At 41.6% G+C, this 15568-nt stretch overlaps 2 protein-coding genes across 5 annotated transcripts in view; one reads left to right on the top strand and one right to left on the bottom strand.

Annotated features, from left to right (window-relative positions):
- hectd3 (HECT domain containing 3) overlaps positions 1-11596 on the bottom strand; it is a 57637-nt gene extending 46041 nt beyond the window's left edge. For 2 of the 3 annotated variants that reach the window (XR_015077707.1, XM_085983120.1), the window contains exons 1-6: positions 11466-11580; positions 8677-9000; positions 7609-7769; positions 5112-5204; positions 4059-4194; positions 3052-3167 (exon numbers count right to left, since the gene is read on the bottom strand). Coding sequence is in view for 2 of the 3 variants with exons in the window: in XM_085983120.1 (XP_085839246.1) it covers positions 3052-3167; positions 4059-4194; positions 5112-5204; positions 7609-7769; positions 8677-8994 (824 nt within the window). In the remaining variant the exon portion in view is untranslated. Of the gene's footprint in view, positions 1-3051; positions 3168-4058; positions 4195-5111; positions 5205-7608; positions 7770-8676; positions 9001-11465 lie in introns of all 3 variants that reach the window. The other variant, XM_085983121.1, reaches the window with a different exon arrangement.
- Positions 11597-11676: 80 nt separating this feature from the next.
- urod (uroporphyrinogen decarboxylase) overlaps positions 11677-15568 on the top strand; it is a 46624-nt gene continuing 42732 nt past the window's right edge. The window contains exon 1 of one of the 2 annotated variants that reach the window (XM_085983124.1): positions 11677-11919. In XM_085983124.1, the coding sequence (XP_085839250.1) occupies positions 11897-11919 (23 nt within the window). In that variant the 5' untranslated portion in view covers positions 11677-11896. Of the gene's footprint in view, positions 11920-12034; positions 12162-15568 lie in introns of those variants that run through there. The other variant, XM_085983123.1, reaches the window with a different exon arrangement.

Below are 15568 nucleotides of genomic sequence, written 5' to 3'. Positions count from 1 at the left end.
GTCCAAACTCCTGATCACAATACAGCAACCACTGCTGCAAATCAGCGAGTGGTGAGAAGTAGTTTTGGCCGTGATCTCATTCATTGTTCAACAGCCTGCTGAAATTCAGAGTCAAGATTCAGAAATCAATAAAGACCACTTGGATAGGCATCTACTTGATGCTCATGGAAATGTATTTCAGCAAGATGCCAATACATTCAAAGAGGGTAAAAAAAGAGAAAAAGGAAAAAAGAGCAATGAGAGAAAAAAGAGCGAAGGAAAAGTAAAAAAGCGAGAAAAAGCAAAGAAAAAAAAGATCGAAGGAAAAGGGAGAGTGAAGGTACCATATAATAGACTAATGAATAAGGTCAGAGCATGTGGAGTCAGGGGACAAGTAGCAGAATGGATAGCTAGCTGGCTTCAAGGCAGAAAGCAGAGAGTAGGGGTAAAGGGTAGCTATTCACCGTGCCAGAAGGTGAGACGTGGCGTCCCACAAGGATCAGTGCTGGGACCACTGTTGTTCAGGATTTATATTAACGATTTAGACTTTAGAATCAAAAACACATTAAATTGGGAGGGATAGTCAACATTGAGGAGGACTGCAACAAATTACAAGTAGACAATGGCCTGGAATTTGCGGTCAGTGGTGAAGCGACAGCGGTTGCCACTGACCTCAGAGAAAGCGCCCCACAAAGATCTCATGATCTCTGTGGCGAAAACTTTAGCTTTCTCGACGTTAATTTGATTGCAGCACTGTTAAAAGGGGATCCTAAGCATAGAGCAGCAGTGATGTCCTCAAGCTGTCTAAGCAGCCAATAACATTGAAGAATTCTCAGGCAGCAAACCAGGAAATAACAAGCACTGATTATCATTTCACTTCTTAAATTTTTTTTTTTTTTTTTTTAATAAACAGAGCAAAAGATTGGAACATACACATGGGGTTAAGGTAGAAGCTGAATATTAAACAAACTTAAAAAAAAGTTATTTTAAAAATCATAGTAATCTTTATCATAATGGAGAAACTTGACATTCCACAAATATAAAATTTGTTTTTCAGGGCCAGAACTGTTGTTCAGCAGTTGAAACGGCGTTAAAACCCCAGTTACACCTACTCCAACAAGGCTTAACTTTTTATGGGGTGCTTAACAGCGATATTAAATCGGAAAAGCTTAAGTTTTCATCAGTTCAACTGATTGCCGGCTATAGGGAGCTCCACAGCGCAGCTGGTGGCGGAGCCGGGAATGACTGACTGCTACTTCAGGATTTGTGTGTCAGTTTCAGATGGGTAATGACGACAAACACTGACAGTTTCACCGTCATTACCACCGCAAAATCCAGGCCATTAATAAACTTGCAGAATGGGCATATAATTGCCAAATGATTTTCAACATAGATATGGGTGAGGTAGTACATTTTGGTAAGGAGGTCACATATTATTTGGAAAAGAATCTAAATGGGGTAGAGGAGCAAAAGGATCTGAGAGCACAAATAGACAAATCACTAAAATATGCGACGCAGGTGATTAAGGCCGTAACAAAAGCAAAGCAAGGTCTAGGATTTATTTCTAGAGGGATAGAATTGAAAAGTAGAATTATGCTAAACTTGTATCGAACCTCGGTTAGACCACACTTGGAGTACTGTGTACAATTCTGGTCGCCATATTATAAAAAGGATATTGAGGCACTGGAGAGGGTACGAAAAAGATTTACAGGAAACTCTTTTTTATCCGGCACCGACGGGACCGGCGTGGTGCCGGTTTATCAAAAAGTCCGGATTACAGAGAGGTATAGTTAAAAGGTACGAGAGCGCCATACACAGCAACAAATCCAGGCTTCCCTGTTGCTTAGCAACAGGTGCAAGAAGCCCAGCCACAGACCAAGCGTCCATAGCAACAAGTGCAGGAACCCCGATTACACAGCCACAGATCCAGGAACGGCCACTAATATGAAGTAAAACTTATCTGAACTTACTCCTGAATTTTGCCGGTTAACAGAGATTTCCGGTTATTTAGGTGCCGGTAAATCGAGAGTTTCCTGTACAAGGATGGCACCAGACCTGCGAGGTTAAGTCTGTCAGGAAAAGATTAACAGCCTGCATCTCGAAAAAAGATGGCTGAGGGGTAACCTAATAGAGGTCTTTAAAATTATGAAAGGGTTTGATAGGGTAGACACATAGAAAGTGTTTCCATTTGTGGGGAAGTGCAAAACTAGAGGCCATCAATATAAGATAGTCACCAAGAAATCAAATAGGGAATTCAGAAGAAACTTCTTTACCCAGAGAGTGGTGTGAATGTGGAACTCGCTACCACAGGGAGTGGTTGCGACGAATAGTATCGATGCATTTAAGGGGAAACTAGATAAGCATATGAGGGAGAAGGAAATAGAGGGTTATACTGATTGTCAGATGAGGAAGGATAGGAGGCTCGAATGGAGCATAAATCCTGGTATGGACTGTGTTATGAATCTTATGATCTGTGAAGAAAGACTCATGAAATAACACTGGACAGCCAGCTGGTGGCACCGTCCAAGGAGTATAAATACTCGGGCGTGGGCCCAGCTTGCCCAGGACATTTTGTAAACAGGAACTAGTGAAAAATAACTAGACCTCCATGTTTTGAAACAAGTTGATTAAAGCCTTGCTTTATACTCGAACCAAGTGCGTAGTGAGTTTTATTACGTCAGACTGGTTGGGCTAAATGGCCTGTTTCCATGCTGTGTATTCTATGTAATCCTACATAAAAAGAGGAGAGTAAAGAGAGATTACAGAAAAAGAGAAAAGAGAGGAGAGAGAAAGAGGGAAAAAGAGAAAAAGAATAAAAACATCAGAAAGAAAGTTACTTGCAAATCTTCTAGTAGTTAGTTACATTTATTCATTGTTTTAATTACATTTATTCATTGTTTTAATCTATAGAATTGTAATGAACCCAAGATTTAAACACTCTTCTATTAGAAATGATGCATGTTTACTTACCTGACCTGTTGCACATCAGACCACATTAGTCCTGAAATGGGTAATATGAAACATTTCAATATATAGTGTCAAGAGTTCAATTTATCATTTGAATGTTCTTACTTTATAATGGTGCCTTTCTTCATGTACAATCGAATCCAGTGATGGCCCTGATTGCCCTCACTCTCCCAGAATGTGTCATTGTCTCCATCAGTCAAACACCACACATTGGCTTCATCCTGTTAGGTATAAAATTGTTGGATGAAAAAACTATTAATAATTAGCTAACATGGATGAGGTGCTTTCATCTAGTCAAAACATATTCAAACTTTAAGTTACTAGTTGTCTACTCGCTCAAAATCACTGCCTTCAATTCATGAAATATGCTGTGTTTTAAACTTAATTCATATTTCAGACATTTCTATATTGTGACTTGATCATCTTTTCACATTTTGTGATGGATGCTGTCAGAGACAGGCTACACTGTGCTTCACAAAGCACTTTCTAAGCATAAAAACAACAGTTTCTTCAAAGGAACAACTTTGAAGGTTTGATAAAATAGCAGGTCAGTTTACCAAACTGTATGCGATAGTCTACCCCTCTGCCTGGTCCTCGGATTGTCCAGCCTAACCACAATTCCCTTATACATTACACACGCTCATTGTTTAACTAAAAAGTGGAATCACTCTTGCACCATGCTGCTATTTTGGGTATTTACACCTTCTCACCCCTCCATCTAAAAGGACTGACAGCAGATAGGCACTACTGTTTATACTGTTCATCGTTTATGGCTATTTCTGGGTAAGTAAACAACATTTTTTATGGCAAAGAAAATTGCATACAGAAAAAAATATATGTGCGCAATCACTAGGCAGTATTCTAAGTTAAAGGATTTGCATAGGCATCTGAACCTTGAGAATAGATTATAGCCGTAAAATTTCCTGCATTGGAATACTTAAGTTGATTTTAAGTGTCTGGAAAAATGAATGATCCAGGTTTATCAAGATAAATAATTTATTGGGGAAACAATAAGGCAGAGCAGTCTTTTTAAAAAGTCCTCTCGAGTAAAGCAGTGCAGGAAAAGCTCATTTCTATTGGTGCCAGACTATGCTACTCGGAGATTAACTTACCGAGAAAGAAGAAGCATCTATGCTGTCTACTAGGTGTTTGACACTACCCAAGTTCTCATCCTCCTTCCCTATGCGGTCATAGAAGTAATGCACCAAGTCTTCATCACACTCAAATGTCCAGGTGGGAGGAACATACCTGCAACCAATAATACAATTTAAACTTCAGGGTGATCTATTCTTTTACTACAAGACCTTTCTACACAAACAAAGCACAATATCCGTGTAGAGGAGCTTCTATACAGGGGTGCTCCACACGGTGCACACCCAATCTCATCAGTGCAGTTGTAGACAGGCAGCAAGATGCCAGCCACTTGCAGGAAGGGGAAGAATGAAATCAAAGGATGAAACACCCTGAGCTGCTCTCATGAGCCTTCTAGTGAGACTGGCAGAGACATGGAAGTCGGCCCACCCTTTTAGTCTGAGATGGTGTGTGGCATTATAAGAGAAATGAGGGAAAGGGGGGGGGGGGGGGGGGGAGAAAAGATTATGAGGTAACTTTCAAACAAACTAAAGAACTATTTTATTAGATGGCTTCTGGTCGTAGAACCAAATCCTCCTTTTTCTATGGTCATCAACCATTTGGCCTCCAATGAGTCTGGCAAAACTGCAACACTTGGAGGAGTTTTTGGACTATCTCCTCCAGCCTGCCTCATTTGAGAAAGGTGTGTGATGTCTAGCAGTGCTAAATGATGACCATCAGATGAGCTCTGTGGCTACGGCATGGTGTTAGGTCACAAGCAATCCTGTATGCAGTCATATTCAACTGCACTGGAGGTGGCTAAGTTTGCGCTTTGTAAATTTGCATTATTAAATGAGGCTCTTTTTTTTCCTAAAGTGATATTTTGTCCTCGCTATCATTAGGTCCCCACAGCCATTAACAGGTGCACCAAGTGGTCAGAATACTCCGACTTCCCGCCTTCCCTGTCGGTGATATTGAAATTTAGCACATGGGTCTCATGGTTCAAATCTTCATTCCACCACATTACGTCACAGTAACATTCCCAAAAAAATGCTACTCAGTATGACACAAACAAACACAAACTACATTCCCACCTGAGCTTTTGCACTGCAGCATCATCCCTGTCAGCCACCTTGGGTTTTGCACCCAGATATAACGAATATTGTGCATCAACCACCTGCTCCCATCTAAAAAGGAGAAAACAAAAATCTCTATTCAGGATAGCTGTCTTAAAACATTTAGTGCAGGTGATAATGAAGAAGTAGTCATTGCACCATGGGTTAGACAGGTTTAAAACTACATGAGCAATCATTTTAGGTGGAGCTTCGTTTAAAAAAAGTACAAGCTTTCACATTCATTGTTGCCATTAGATCCAATTTTGTTATTAAATTGGTAAAAACAATTATTTATGCAAATTGAAAGTCTTGAACTTCCTTCATGGACATTCATAAACACTGGCCTTTAGTCCCCTCAGCACATCATCAGCAATTTTAATACAGCACAACTGGAGAGTCCAGTACATTATTGTGAAGTACACTGGATGTAGAGGGGGTGGGGTGGGGAAGAAAGAGAAGCAGATTACAGTGCTACATCAGCCAATTTCAACAGCATACATTCAAACAACAACTTGCATTTATATAGTGCCTTTAATGTATTAAAATGCCCCAAGGCGCTTATTTAGCTTTTAAATCTCCACTCATTTTGCATTAGAATTGTAAGATGATTTTCTTTCAGAATTTCACAATATTAGCTTGTATTCATAGAAGAAATAGCCTAATGCCTTAAATGTGTCCTCAAAATGGAGTCAGTAGTCAGACTGAAGGCTGGAAAAGGAAAGCGCTAAGGCTAATTAAACCATGAAATCTTATAAACAAACAAAACATTTCTTACTCGGATAGAAGGTAAGCCATCGAGACTACAGACCTGGTGACAGCTCCGTATGGGGGAATATAAAAATGTCCTGCCTTATCAGGACTCAAGACACCCTTTTGGAGCAAAGACCGGAGAAGCTAAGGAGTAAACGAGCGACCTTGCATGTCTAGGTGCCAGGGTTTTATTGATTAGAGGTCATCAGGGGTACTAACATGGTCTGTAAGTGATTGACACCAAAAAGGCTGAACTCCTCTAACATGCGTCACTCAGGTTAGTTAATAGAATCTGAGGAGGTTTCTTTTAAAATTAAGGATGTATAAGCTGGCGTTCTTGACACTAAAGACCTGAGTCCTTAGTTTAGTAGTAGTTCTTGTAAAAGGTGTAGGAGTTCCTGGTCTGGTATATGTAGAAGGATGCCTCTAAAAATCAGAAGTACAACTTGGAAGAATGCTGGGGTTTTGTTATCCCAACAAATATATGTCAAGGGACCAGATGAATCTTTAACCCCTTCACCTTAGCTCTCCGCTAAGGAACCATTAGGGGTTTACTGCCCAGCTTATGTCTACGAGTGAATGATGGATTGAATTTGAATTTACCATACCAACTTCCAAATAGGATACCCACAAGCTACTGAATGAATAAAGTAACTCTCTTGCCAAATTATCAAAGGAGAAGATAAGTCATGCACCAATAATTAACTTCAAAATGATGATTAGCAATACTTAAACATCGAGTATGTAAACTGGCCCTTCCACCCTCACCTCCAACAAGTGCGAGGAGCTCATTAACTTCTTTGTCACGAAGATTGAGACCATCCATTTGGCGGACTCTGCCGCATTGCTCCTTTCCCCGAGCCCTCCGAGTCAAACTTCACCCAAGGATCCCCCCCCGCCCGTTCCCTCAACTCGCATCTTGCTCTAGTTTCTCTCCTATCTCCCCTCATGACCTCTCCAAGCTCATCATGTCCATGAGACTTCCTGTTCTCTCAACCCTATTCCCACTAAACTGCTGACCACCCAACTTCGGTTCCTGGCCCCCATGCTTGCTGGCTGATATTGTAAACTGTTCGCTCGTCTCTGGTACTGTCCTGCCCCCTTTTAAACCTGCCATCATCACCGCAACCCCTCCCCCCCAAAAAAACCACCCTTAAGCCCTCTGTCCTTGTATACTGTATACTTGTACTTTGCAAGAAGAGGGAGTGAGGGTGGTTTACTTCTGTAGGGGTGATGATGGCGGTTTTGAAAAGGGAGAGGGACAGTACCCTGAGATTTTGAGCTATGCTTATGGATGCAAGGCCAGGCAGCTGTAGTAACCATTTTCTGCCACTGGAGGTCATTAATGCACTGGTTATCCAAGGATCAATCAATCATCGTCAGTTTTTGCAAGACGAGAATGGCCTTTTGCTGATCTCCCATCCCTAAACATACTGAAAACTTATTTTATATATAAATCAGGAGATGTTGTAAGATGTAGGAAAACTAGGCGGGGAAGGAGAAAGGAATTATTAGAGTATAATATTTAACTGTCTATAAGACAAATTGTGAAATGCTCTCTAAATGGGTGTCATAGAATTAAGCGATTTAGCATTCTCTATGGTAAAGGTGCTTTATAAATGCAAGTTGTTGTTGCTACATATCTATAGAACATATAAACTACACAGACACAGTATTTGTGGTTAGTTACATTAATCTAATATCGCAGGATAACATTTTAATCTACCTGGTACATGGTCTGTAGTCATAGCCAAAAAGCTGCTGCTGCTTCTGAAGCCTTTCAGGCGTTTCCACCGGCACAAGTCGCTCACCACCTTCAGGCTGCTTACACAGAAGAATCCAGCCTTCTGTACTCTGACAATTGCTGTTGTACTCTTGTACTTGTTCCTAAAGCATCACTGAGACAGTCAGTTATCATTCAAACAGATAATTCACCCCTCATCTCAAAGCAAAAGCAAAGCAAAATTCTGATTATGTGAGATTGGGTAGCGTAAGTAGTTACAACACTAACTTTTTTTTTTACTTTTGGCATCCGGGTTCAAATGCACCCACTATAACTGGTAAAAAAAATCTCTCTGCCAACTCTAATGGTCTGAAGTAAATTTGTGCCAGCCCATAGCACAAAACTGAACATAATTCACTACTAACTGGCCATCTGTAAGAGACTACAGGGACAGTTGACAAAAGCCAATTTGGTCAAATAAGGATACAAAATAAGCAAATCTTTACCATGCACTTAAAATGTGCTGTACCTACAGTTCTATAACCTTGGTACTTGACTGTATAACATCTTAGTCTATTCCACAAATACACTGGTTAAAAGACTTGTTGCCATCATGTGGTTCTTTACAGAAGTACATAACTGTGCTGTAATTTTAATACTAGAAGTACAATGATTATATTACATATTGCTTATATTGTATACAATTCATTTTTGAAATGACTTGTAGTGCTACGGAAAACGTTCTCAGCGAAAGATGGTGCTACCACCATTATGCTTCCCCAAAATCCTGCCGTGTCTGAGACAGCTTAGTGAGGCAAGAGACAATAGAACTATTTTGTCCTCACTCACTGGTCTATTGCTCAATGTATCAAATGAAGTCTAGCGCACTGCTATTAACCTAAAGCCCTTTGGCAATGAAACAATCTCAAAACTGAGTAAAACTAATCTATGAAATGCACAATATTAGAAAAAAAAGTCCCTAAAATGACTTCAAGATTCCTCTATTAAAATGATTAGAAATAACAGTTTAAAAACAAAAAAAAATCAGTAAATGGCTGGCAGGAAATTCACCTGATTCAGCTTCACCCAGAGACCATGGCCGTTGCAGTATTCCTCTCCCGTGGCTTTGATGCAGATCCCTCTCTTTAACTCAATATCAAAGAGTTTTTTGCGCTGAGGCTGGGAGGCTAACTGCCAGACTGCAACAATGTACTGAGATCGCCCCAATGGTGCACTGGAGAAGGTGGAATCTTTCCAAAACTTATACAAGACCTCTTTCGGGACATAACACAGGGCTTCTGGCAAAGGTTTGCTGTTCCTGAAGCAATCAATGCACTCGATCAGAAACCTGATCCTTCCCAGAATGTGGTGCGGATTTTCAGGATTCATCGCAGTCTAAAATTAACAAAACACTTCAAATGTTGACTCATCATCGTTAATGTGAACAGTAGTCTTACCACAAATTTAGTTTCAATTGCATTAGGGATAGTATCTCCCTGCAAAATTGCTTTTACTAACACTCAGAGCAACTCAGAGTCACAGAGTTATACAGCACAGAAAGAGGCCCTTCGGTCCATCGTGTCCACGCCGGCCATCAAGCCCTATCTATTCTAATCCCATTTTCCAGCACTTGGTCCGTAGCCTTGCATGCTATGGCGTTTCAAGTGCTCATCTAAATGCTTCTTGAATGTTGTGAGGGTTCCTGCCTCTACCACCCTTTCAGGCAGTGAGTTCCAGATTCCAACCACCCTCTGGGTGAAAGTTTTTCCTCAAATCCCCTCTAAACCTCCTGCCCCTCACCTTGAAACTATGCCCCCTGGTTATTGACCCCTCTACTATGGGGAAAAGTTCCTTTCTATCTACCCTATCTATGCCCCTCATAATTTTGGACACCTCAATCAGGTCCCCCCTCAGCCTTCTCTGCTCTAAGGAAAACAACCCCAGCCTGTCCAGTCTCTCTTCATAGCTGAAACGCTCCAACCCAGGTAACATCCTGGTGAATCTTCTCTGCACCCTCTCCAATGCAATCACATCCTTCCTATAGTGTGGCGACCAGAACTGCACATTATTCCAGCTGTGGCCTAACTAGCGTTTTGTACAGCTCCATCATAACCTCCCTGCTCTTATATTCTATGCCTCGGCTAATGAAGGCAAGTATCCCATATGCCTTCTTAACCACCTCATCTACCTGTCCTGCTGCCTTCAGGGATCTATGTACATGCACACCAACTCTCTGGTTTAATTACCTTCCCCCCCCCCATCCCCCATCCTTGTCTTACAGAACTCCACTATGGCATATCACAAATCTTCATAACTTACTCTGTTTAAAACATGCATAGATAGTATGAAAAGTTATTTATGAAATCAGATAAGGAGCCTACACTTAGCTCATAGCCAAAAGTAACACTGGCAATGGCCTTTTAGTAAAAGAAAGACTTACATTTATATAGCAACTTTCATTCATGACCACCAGACATCTCAAAGCACTTTACAGTCAATTAAGTACTTTTTTGTGGAATTGCTGTTGTAATGTGGGAAACACGGCAGCCAATTTGCACACAGCAAGGTCCCAGAAACAGGAATGTGATAATGACCAGATAATCTGTTTGGTTATGTCGATTGAGGGATAAATATTGGCCAGGACACCGGGGATAACTCCCGCTTCTCTTCGAAATAGTGCCAGGGGATCTTTTATGTCCACCTGAGAGAGCAGACGGGACTTCGGTTTAACGTCTCATCTGAAAGACGGCACCTCCGACAGTGCAGCACTCCCTCAGCACTGCACTGGAGTGTTAGCCTAGCTTTTTTTAAATGAGCTCAAGTTCCTGGAGTGGGACTTGAACCCACAACCTTCTGACTCAGAGGAGTGTGTGCTACCCGCTGAGCCACAGCTGACACAGTAGGCCAGCTGCAGGAGTGAACAGCAGAAAATGGTGCCAGAAGAGAGTTCATGCTCTCACAGAAGGGTACGTATATACACGCAAATAACTTTAAAGGTCTGCTGAAGACAGAATATATTCTCAGCTGTGCCACTGCAAATAAATCAAATTGCACCACACAAACTACAACATATATCATAAACTACAACATATCTCACAACATAACATGAGCTGCAGCATGTTTTAGGGACATCACACATCTTGGGAGATGGGAAAAGGAGGGATTCAGACAATATAAAAAAAGTCTTGTGTTTCACACTCAGCAATTTATGCCATCAAACCCCTCACTGTGTTGCTGCCTTGTAACATACTGTTGTCCTTGGATAATACACAAACTAGACAGTGAAACAACTCAGCATAGGGTTGGCAACCCTTCAGGATTGTCAAGAAATCGCCAGGAGTTATAAAGATTAATCTATTGGACACTGCTGTGAGAAACCCAGGAGAAAAATCATAGGGACATTAAAAAAGTGAGTTTTTGTTTTACTTTAATTTATTAGTTAATAAATACTGGAGATGGGATAAAAAGACTGACTGGGTGGGCTGGTTGGAGGGAGGTGGTTATGCGATAAAACCTTCGGGAATACATCCAACCAGATCTGGCAACCCGAACAACAGTATACAGTTTAAGTCAAGAAAGGTCAGGGCTCCACATTAAACACTTCAGACTGTAATTTACAATATTTACATTCCAAATTTCAAGCTCATCTCAACAGGGATCGTATGATTTAACACAAGGATTACTTTCCAAAACATTTGGTGTTCACAGAAGGCTCCAAAATAATCAACATCCTCAGCTGTTGACACAGTTTGGCATTTCTGCAAAACAAACATTGTTCAGCATTTTTCCCATTTCTTTTGCAGAATACTGCTCCAGTTCTCTACCCTGCTTCCTTATTGTCATTATTTATATTCACCCACCTGCCTTAAATCCCCTCCCCCTTTGTGTGCGTATACGATCCGTCTCTCTTCCACTTGAGCTGTTTTGCCCCCCTAGCTCCTTCCCTTCTTCCTGTGTTTCTTACTCACAGGCGCGCCGCGGCCCACCCTCTTCCTCTTGAAGGGTCCTTCCGGGAGAGAGAGAGAGGGGGGAGAGTGACCACGTGACCCCTCCGGTGGGCAACGCTGATCGGCTGGGTAGGTCACGTGTACCACCGGGCCGGGAGTGGCCACGTGATCCCCACCGCCGGGCGGCGCTGATTGGCTAGGCGGAGTCACCTGCTCGCCCCCTCCCGCCCTCGAAGTGGGCTGCGGGCCCTGTTACCATGGCAGTGTCGTATGCGGAGCGGGGAGGAGGAGCGGCCCAGGCCGAGTAGGAGCGGAGAGCCGCACGGCCACAGCGACGCGTGGACATGGCGCACGGCGACTGCTCCGTGTAAGTACAGCCTTTAGGAGAGCGGTCCCGTGAGCCAGCCGGAGCCGCCCCCGGGTCACAGGGCGAGTGACGCAGGCTGCAAACCTCGGGCTCATCAACCGCCACGATCCTCATTTCAAAGTTTTAATTCAAATAACGACGAGTCATTTTGCGCAAAAAGCAGAATTCTGCGGATGCTGGAAATGTGGAATGCCAACAGACAGTGCTGGAAACGCTCGGCAGCATCTGCCAGAGAGACCTGAGTTAGTTAGTTAGTTAACTTTACTTTCGTGATCGAAATGTGACGATTCGCTCAACCCTACATCAGCGAATTTAACATAAACTCGATAACCAATATATTATAAACTTCCCATCAATAAAATAACTCTTTTACAGTAATGATTACCATATAGGCAATATTGTTCCCAATTAATCAGATTTAGGTTGTGTTTACACTACACCAGCATCTGTGAAACATTTACTTCACACTGATGCTAAGATGTTGCGTAATTGCAGAGTTGTGGCCCAACCAGGCTCCTAACTGAGACACCATGAGACCCCACTCCTTATCTTGACACTGGCATTATGTAAATGCGGCCTTAAATCGATTTACCAGTATAAATGTTTATAATCTGTAGGGCAATGTTTATAAACTAGGAAATGTCACAATTTTTTTTATAGATGTATTCTCCTCTTAGGCAGTCCCTCGGAACCGAGAATGACTTGTTTCCATATTAAAAATGAGTTCTCGGGTGACTGATGAGTCCAATGCGGAACCTACAGTCTGTCACAGGTTGGGCAGATGGTGGTTGAAGGGGCGGGTGGGTGGGGTGCTTGGGTTGACGTGTGCTGTTTGCGCTTGGCTTCCACTTGCTCCTGGCGCCTTCCCGGATGCTTCTCCTCCACTTTGTGCGGTCTTGGGCCAGGGATTCCCAGGTGTCAGTGGGGATGTTGCACTTTTTCAAGGTGCGCCTATCCTGCAAATCCATTGGCAGGATAGGTGCACCAACGTCCGTGTTCTCGCTTAGGCCAATATCCCCAGCATCGAAGTTTTGACCACGCTCGATCAGCTCCGATGGACGGGTCACATCGTCCGCATGCCCGATACAAGACTCCCAAAACAAGCGCTCAACTCGGAGCTCCGGCACGGCAAGAGAGCCCCAGGTTGGCAGAGGAAACGCTTCAAGGACACCCTCAAAGCCTCCTTGATAGATATTTTAGTCAATGATTTTAAATACAGTGTTTCTTTTACAGTGTTTCATAAGTCCTTCCTACTTTATATTTCTTGTATTGGCAAAATCCTTACAGATTGTTTTGTGTTATACATAATGTTGCTGTATTGAAAGGCCATAGCGTTTGCATGAAGATGCAACTTGAGTGCAGATTTTGCCAACCAGTTATGATCTTGAGTATACTGTTAATATTCTGGCCTTTCAGAGACAATAAACATGCTGTTCTCATTTGAAGGAACATTCGACATGCATTTCAAACTATCTTCCAGTATAAGGATAATGGATATCAAGGAGTGATTAGAGAATTGACCTAATAGAGGTTCAGATCATTTCATATCATAAAATACAAGAATAAAAGTCGAACTATTTTATCATTGCCACCTGCACTCAGGGATCAGATTATATGTTCAAAACCATTCCTAGCTATTTTTTATAATCTCTTTTCATTTTATGTGAAGGTTTGATTCAGTTTTGCACCTTTTGTGGCAGTCGGAGGCGGCATTACTGATAGCCAGCTGGCAAAATGCTGCATTGTTGATGGGTGACATTTCCACATGATGTCTTAGTGGAAGTTTATTTAGAAGTAATTTGTAGATGATTACTGTGGAGTTCTGTGGCCTATACATGTTCTACTCTTAACTTAAGCCATTGGTGGGTGTCGTTCCAGTCATTGCCCACCACAGTCCACTTCCCAGGATCATGACTCTGCATTTAGTTGACTTGCAACACCCTCTTTTATCTAGAACAAAGGGTGTTCTCCTTTTCTATCATCATCATGCCAGTTAACTGTCTTGGTAGATAAGATCAGTTTGTTGCAGGCTGGATGCTTCTTAGAAATGTTCAGATGCACTTCAAGTGCACAAAACATATTCTTGGTGCTACTCGAAATGGAATCTGTATCTCCATGACAAAAATCCACATTAATGCAATAAAAAAAATTGCTGCTTATCCTAGCTTCAGGACAGTTTACCAATTACAATGTAATTTTCTATTTAAAGAAGGTGTCCTGAAAGTGATAGAGGGGGGGAAAAGGAGAAATGCCATAAACAAATTAAAAGTATGCTTTAATTAAGAATGCTAAATGAGCTTTGAAAAGACATTACTGCACTGAGAGTTATTTATTTTATGTTGGGATGTTTTTGACTTTAATACTTGTGACATTTTTAAATAAAGCAATCTAATATTACCTAACTAAAAAGGCTCAAAATCCTCATTTGCAAATGTATATACCATTTAGTTAACAGCATCAGGAAATTTGTATAATATCAGAGATTGACACCTAAATCCTTAAGGTAATTGTGAGAAATGCAAAATGGAGAACTGTGACTCTCTCAAAACATTATTTCTGTACCAGTTGACTAAAATAATATTTAGTGTGTATCCCTTCCAACAGATGAATTCTCGCTTTGCTGTCTATATAATTATATGTAAGTGCTTTAATAATATGGCTAGCATATGGGCGAGTACGAAGTCAGAACATTAGGATTTATTTAAAATCCTGCATAATTTATTTGGGTCCTTGAATATAATTGTTTCATTGCCTTGGTTTTGAAACATGAAAATTGTCAGTGTATATTTTGCACAGATGATGGTGTCCTAAAAGTTCAACTAAATGTGGGCAACAGGGAGATGTAGTACACTGTAACTTCAACAGGCTATTCTGTGGAGCATAAGAACATGAGAAATAGGAGCAGGAATAGGCCATTCGGCCCTTCGAGCCAGCTTCGCCATTCAATAAGGTCATGGTTGATCTACCTCATCTCCACTTTCCCACCACTATCCCCATGTCCCTTGATTCCCTTAATATCCAAAAATCTAGCGATCTCTGTCTTGAATATGCTCAACGACTGAGCCTCCACAGCCCTCTGGGGTAGAAAATTCCAAAGATTCACAACCCTTTGAGTGAATAAATTTCTCATCTCAGTCCTAAATGGCCAACCCCTTATTCTGAGATTGTGACCCCTAGTGCTAGACTCCCCAGCAAGGGGAAACAACCTCCCTGCATCTACCCTGTCAAGCCCCTTAAGAATTTTATATGTTTCAATGAGATTACCCCTCATTCTTCTGAACTCTATAGAGAATATAGGCCTAGTCTACTCAATCTCTCCTCAGAGTAGTAGGGTGTTGATTCATAATCACAATTCAACACATGGTGACTGCTCTACTGTTGGGGGGTTGGAGGGGGCAATGGCTGCCAAGGGTGACATGATTAGCAGCTAGGAAGCCTCTCCTGTCCAATCAGGATGAAGCATAAAACAAGACTAGAGGAGAGGAAATGGTAAGTTTTTGAGTATCTACAATGAATATATAATTATTATTATAGTGACCACTTTTTGAAATGTAAGAATTGTCAATTTGGCTTAGCAATGTAGAATGATTTCCTATAATGACATCCTGTGATCTCATTAACCCCAGTAAGCTTGTTATAACTGAAGGTT

Source organism: Somniosus microcephalus, chromosome 3 (genome assembly GCF_052327205.1).
Source record: "Somniosus microcephalus isolate GS21.2 chromosome 3, FLI_Smic_1.0, whole genome shotgun sequence".
Taxonomy (NCBI): Eukaryota; Metazoa; Chordata; class Chondrichthyes; order Squaliformes; family Somniosidae; genus Somniosus; species Somniosus microcephalus.
The sequence above is the reverse complement of the archived record's forward strand: the minus strand, read 5'-3'. Positions and strand labels throughout refer to the sequence as shown.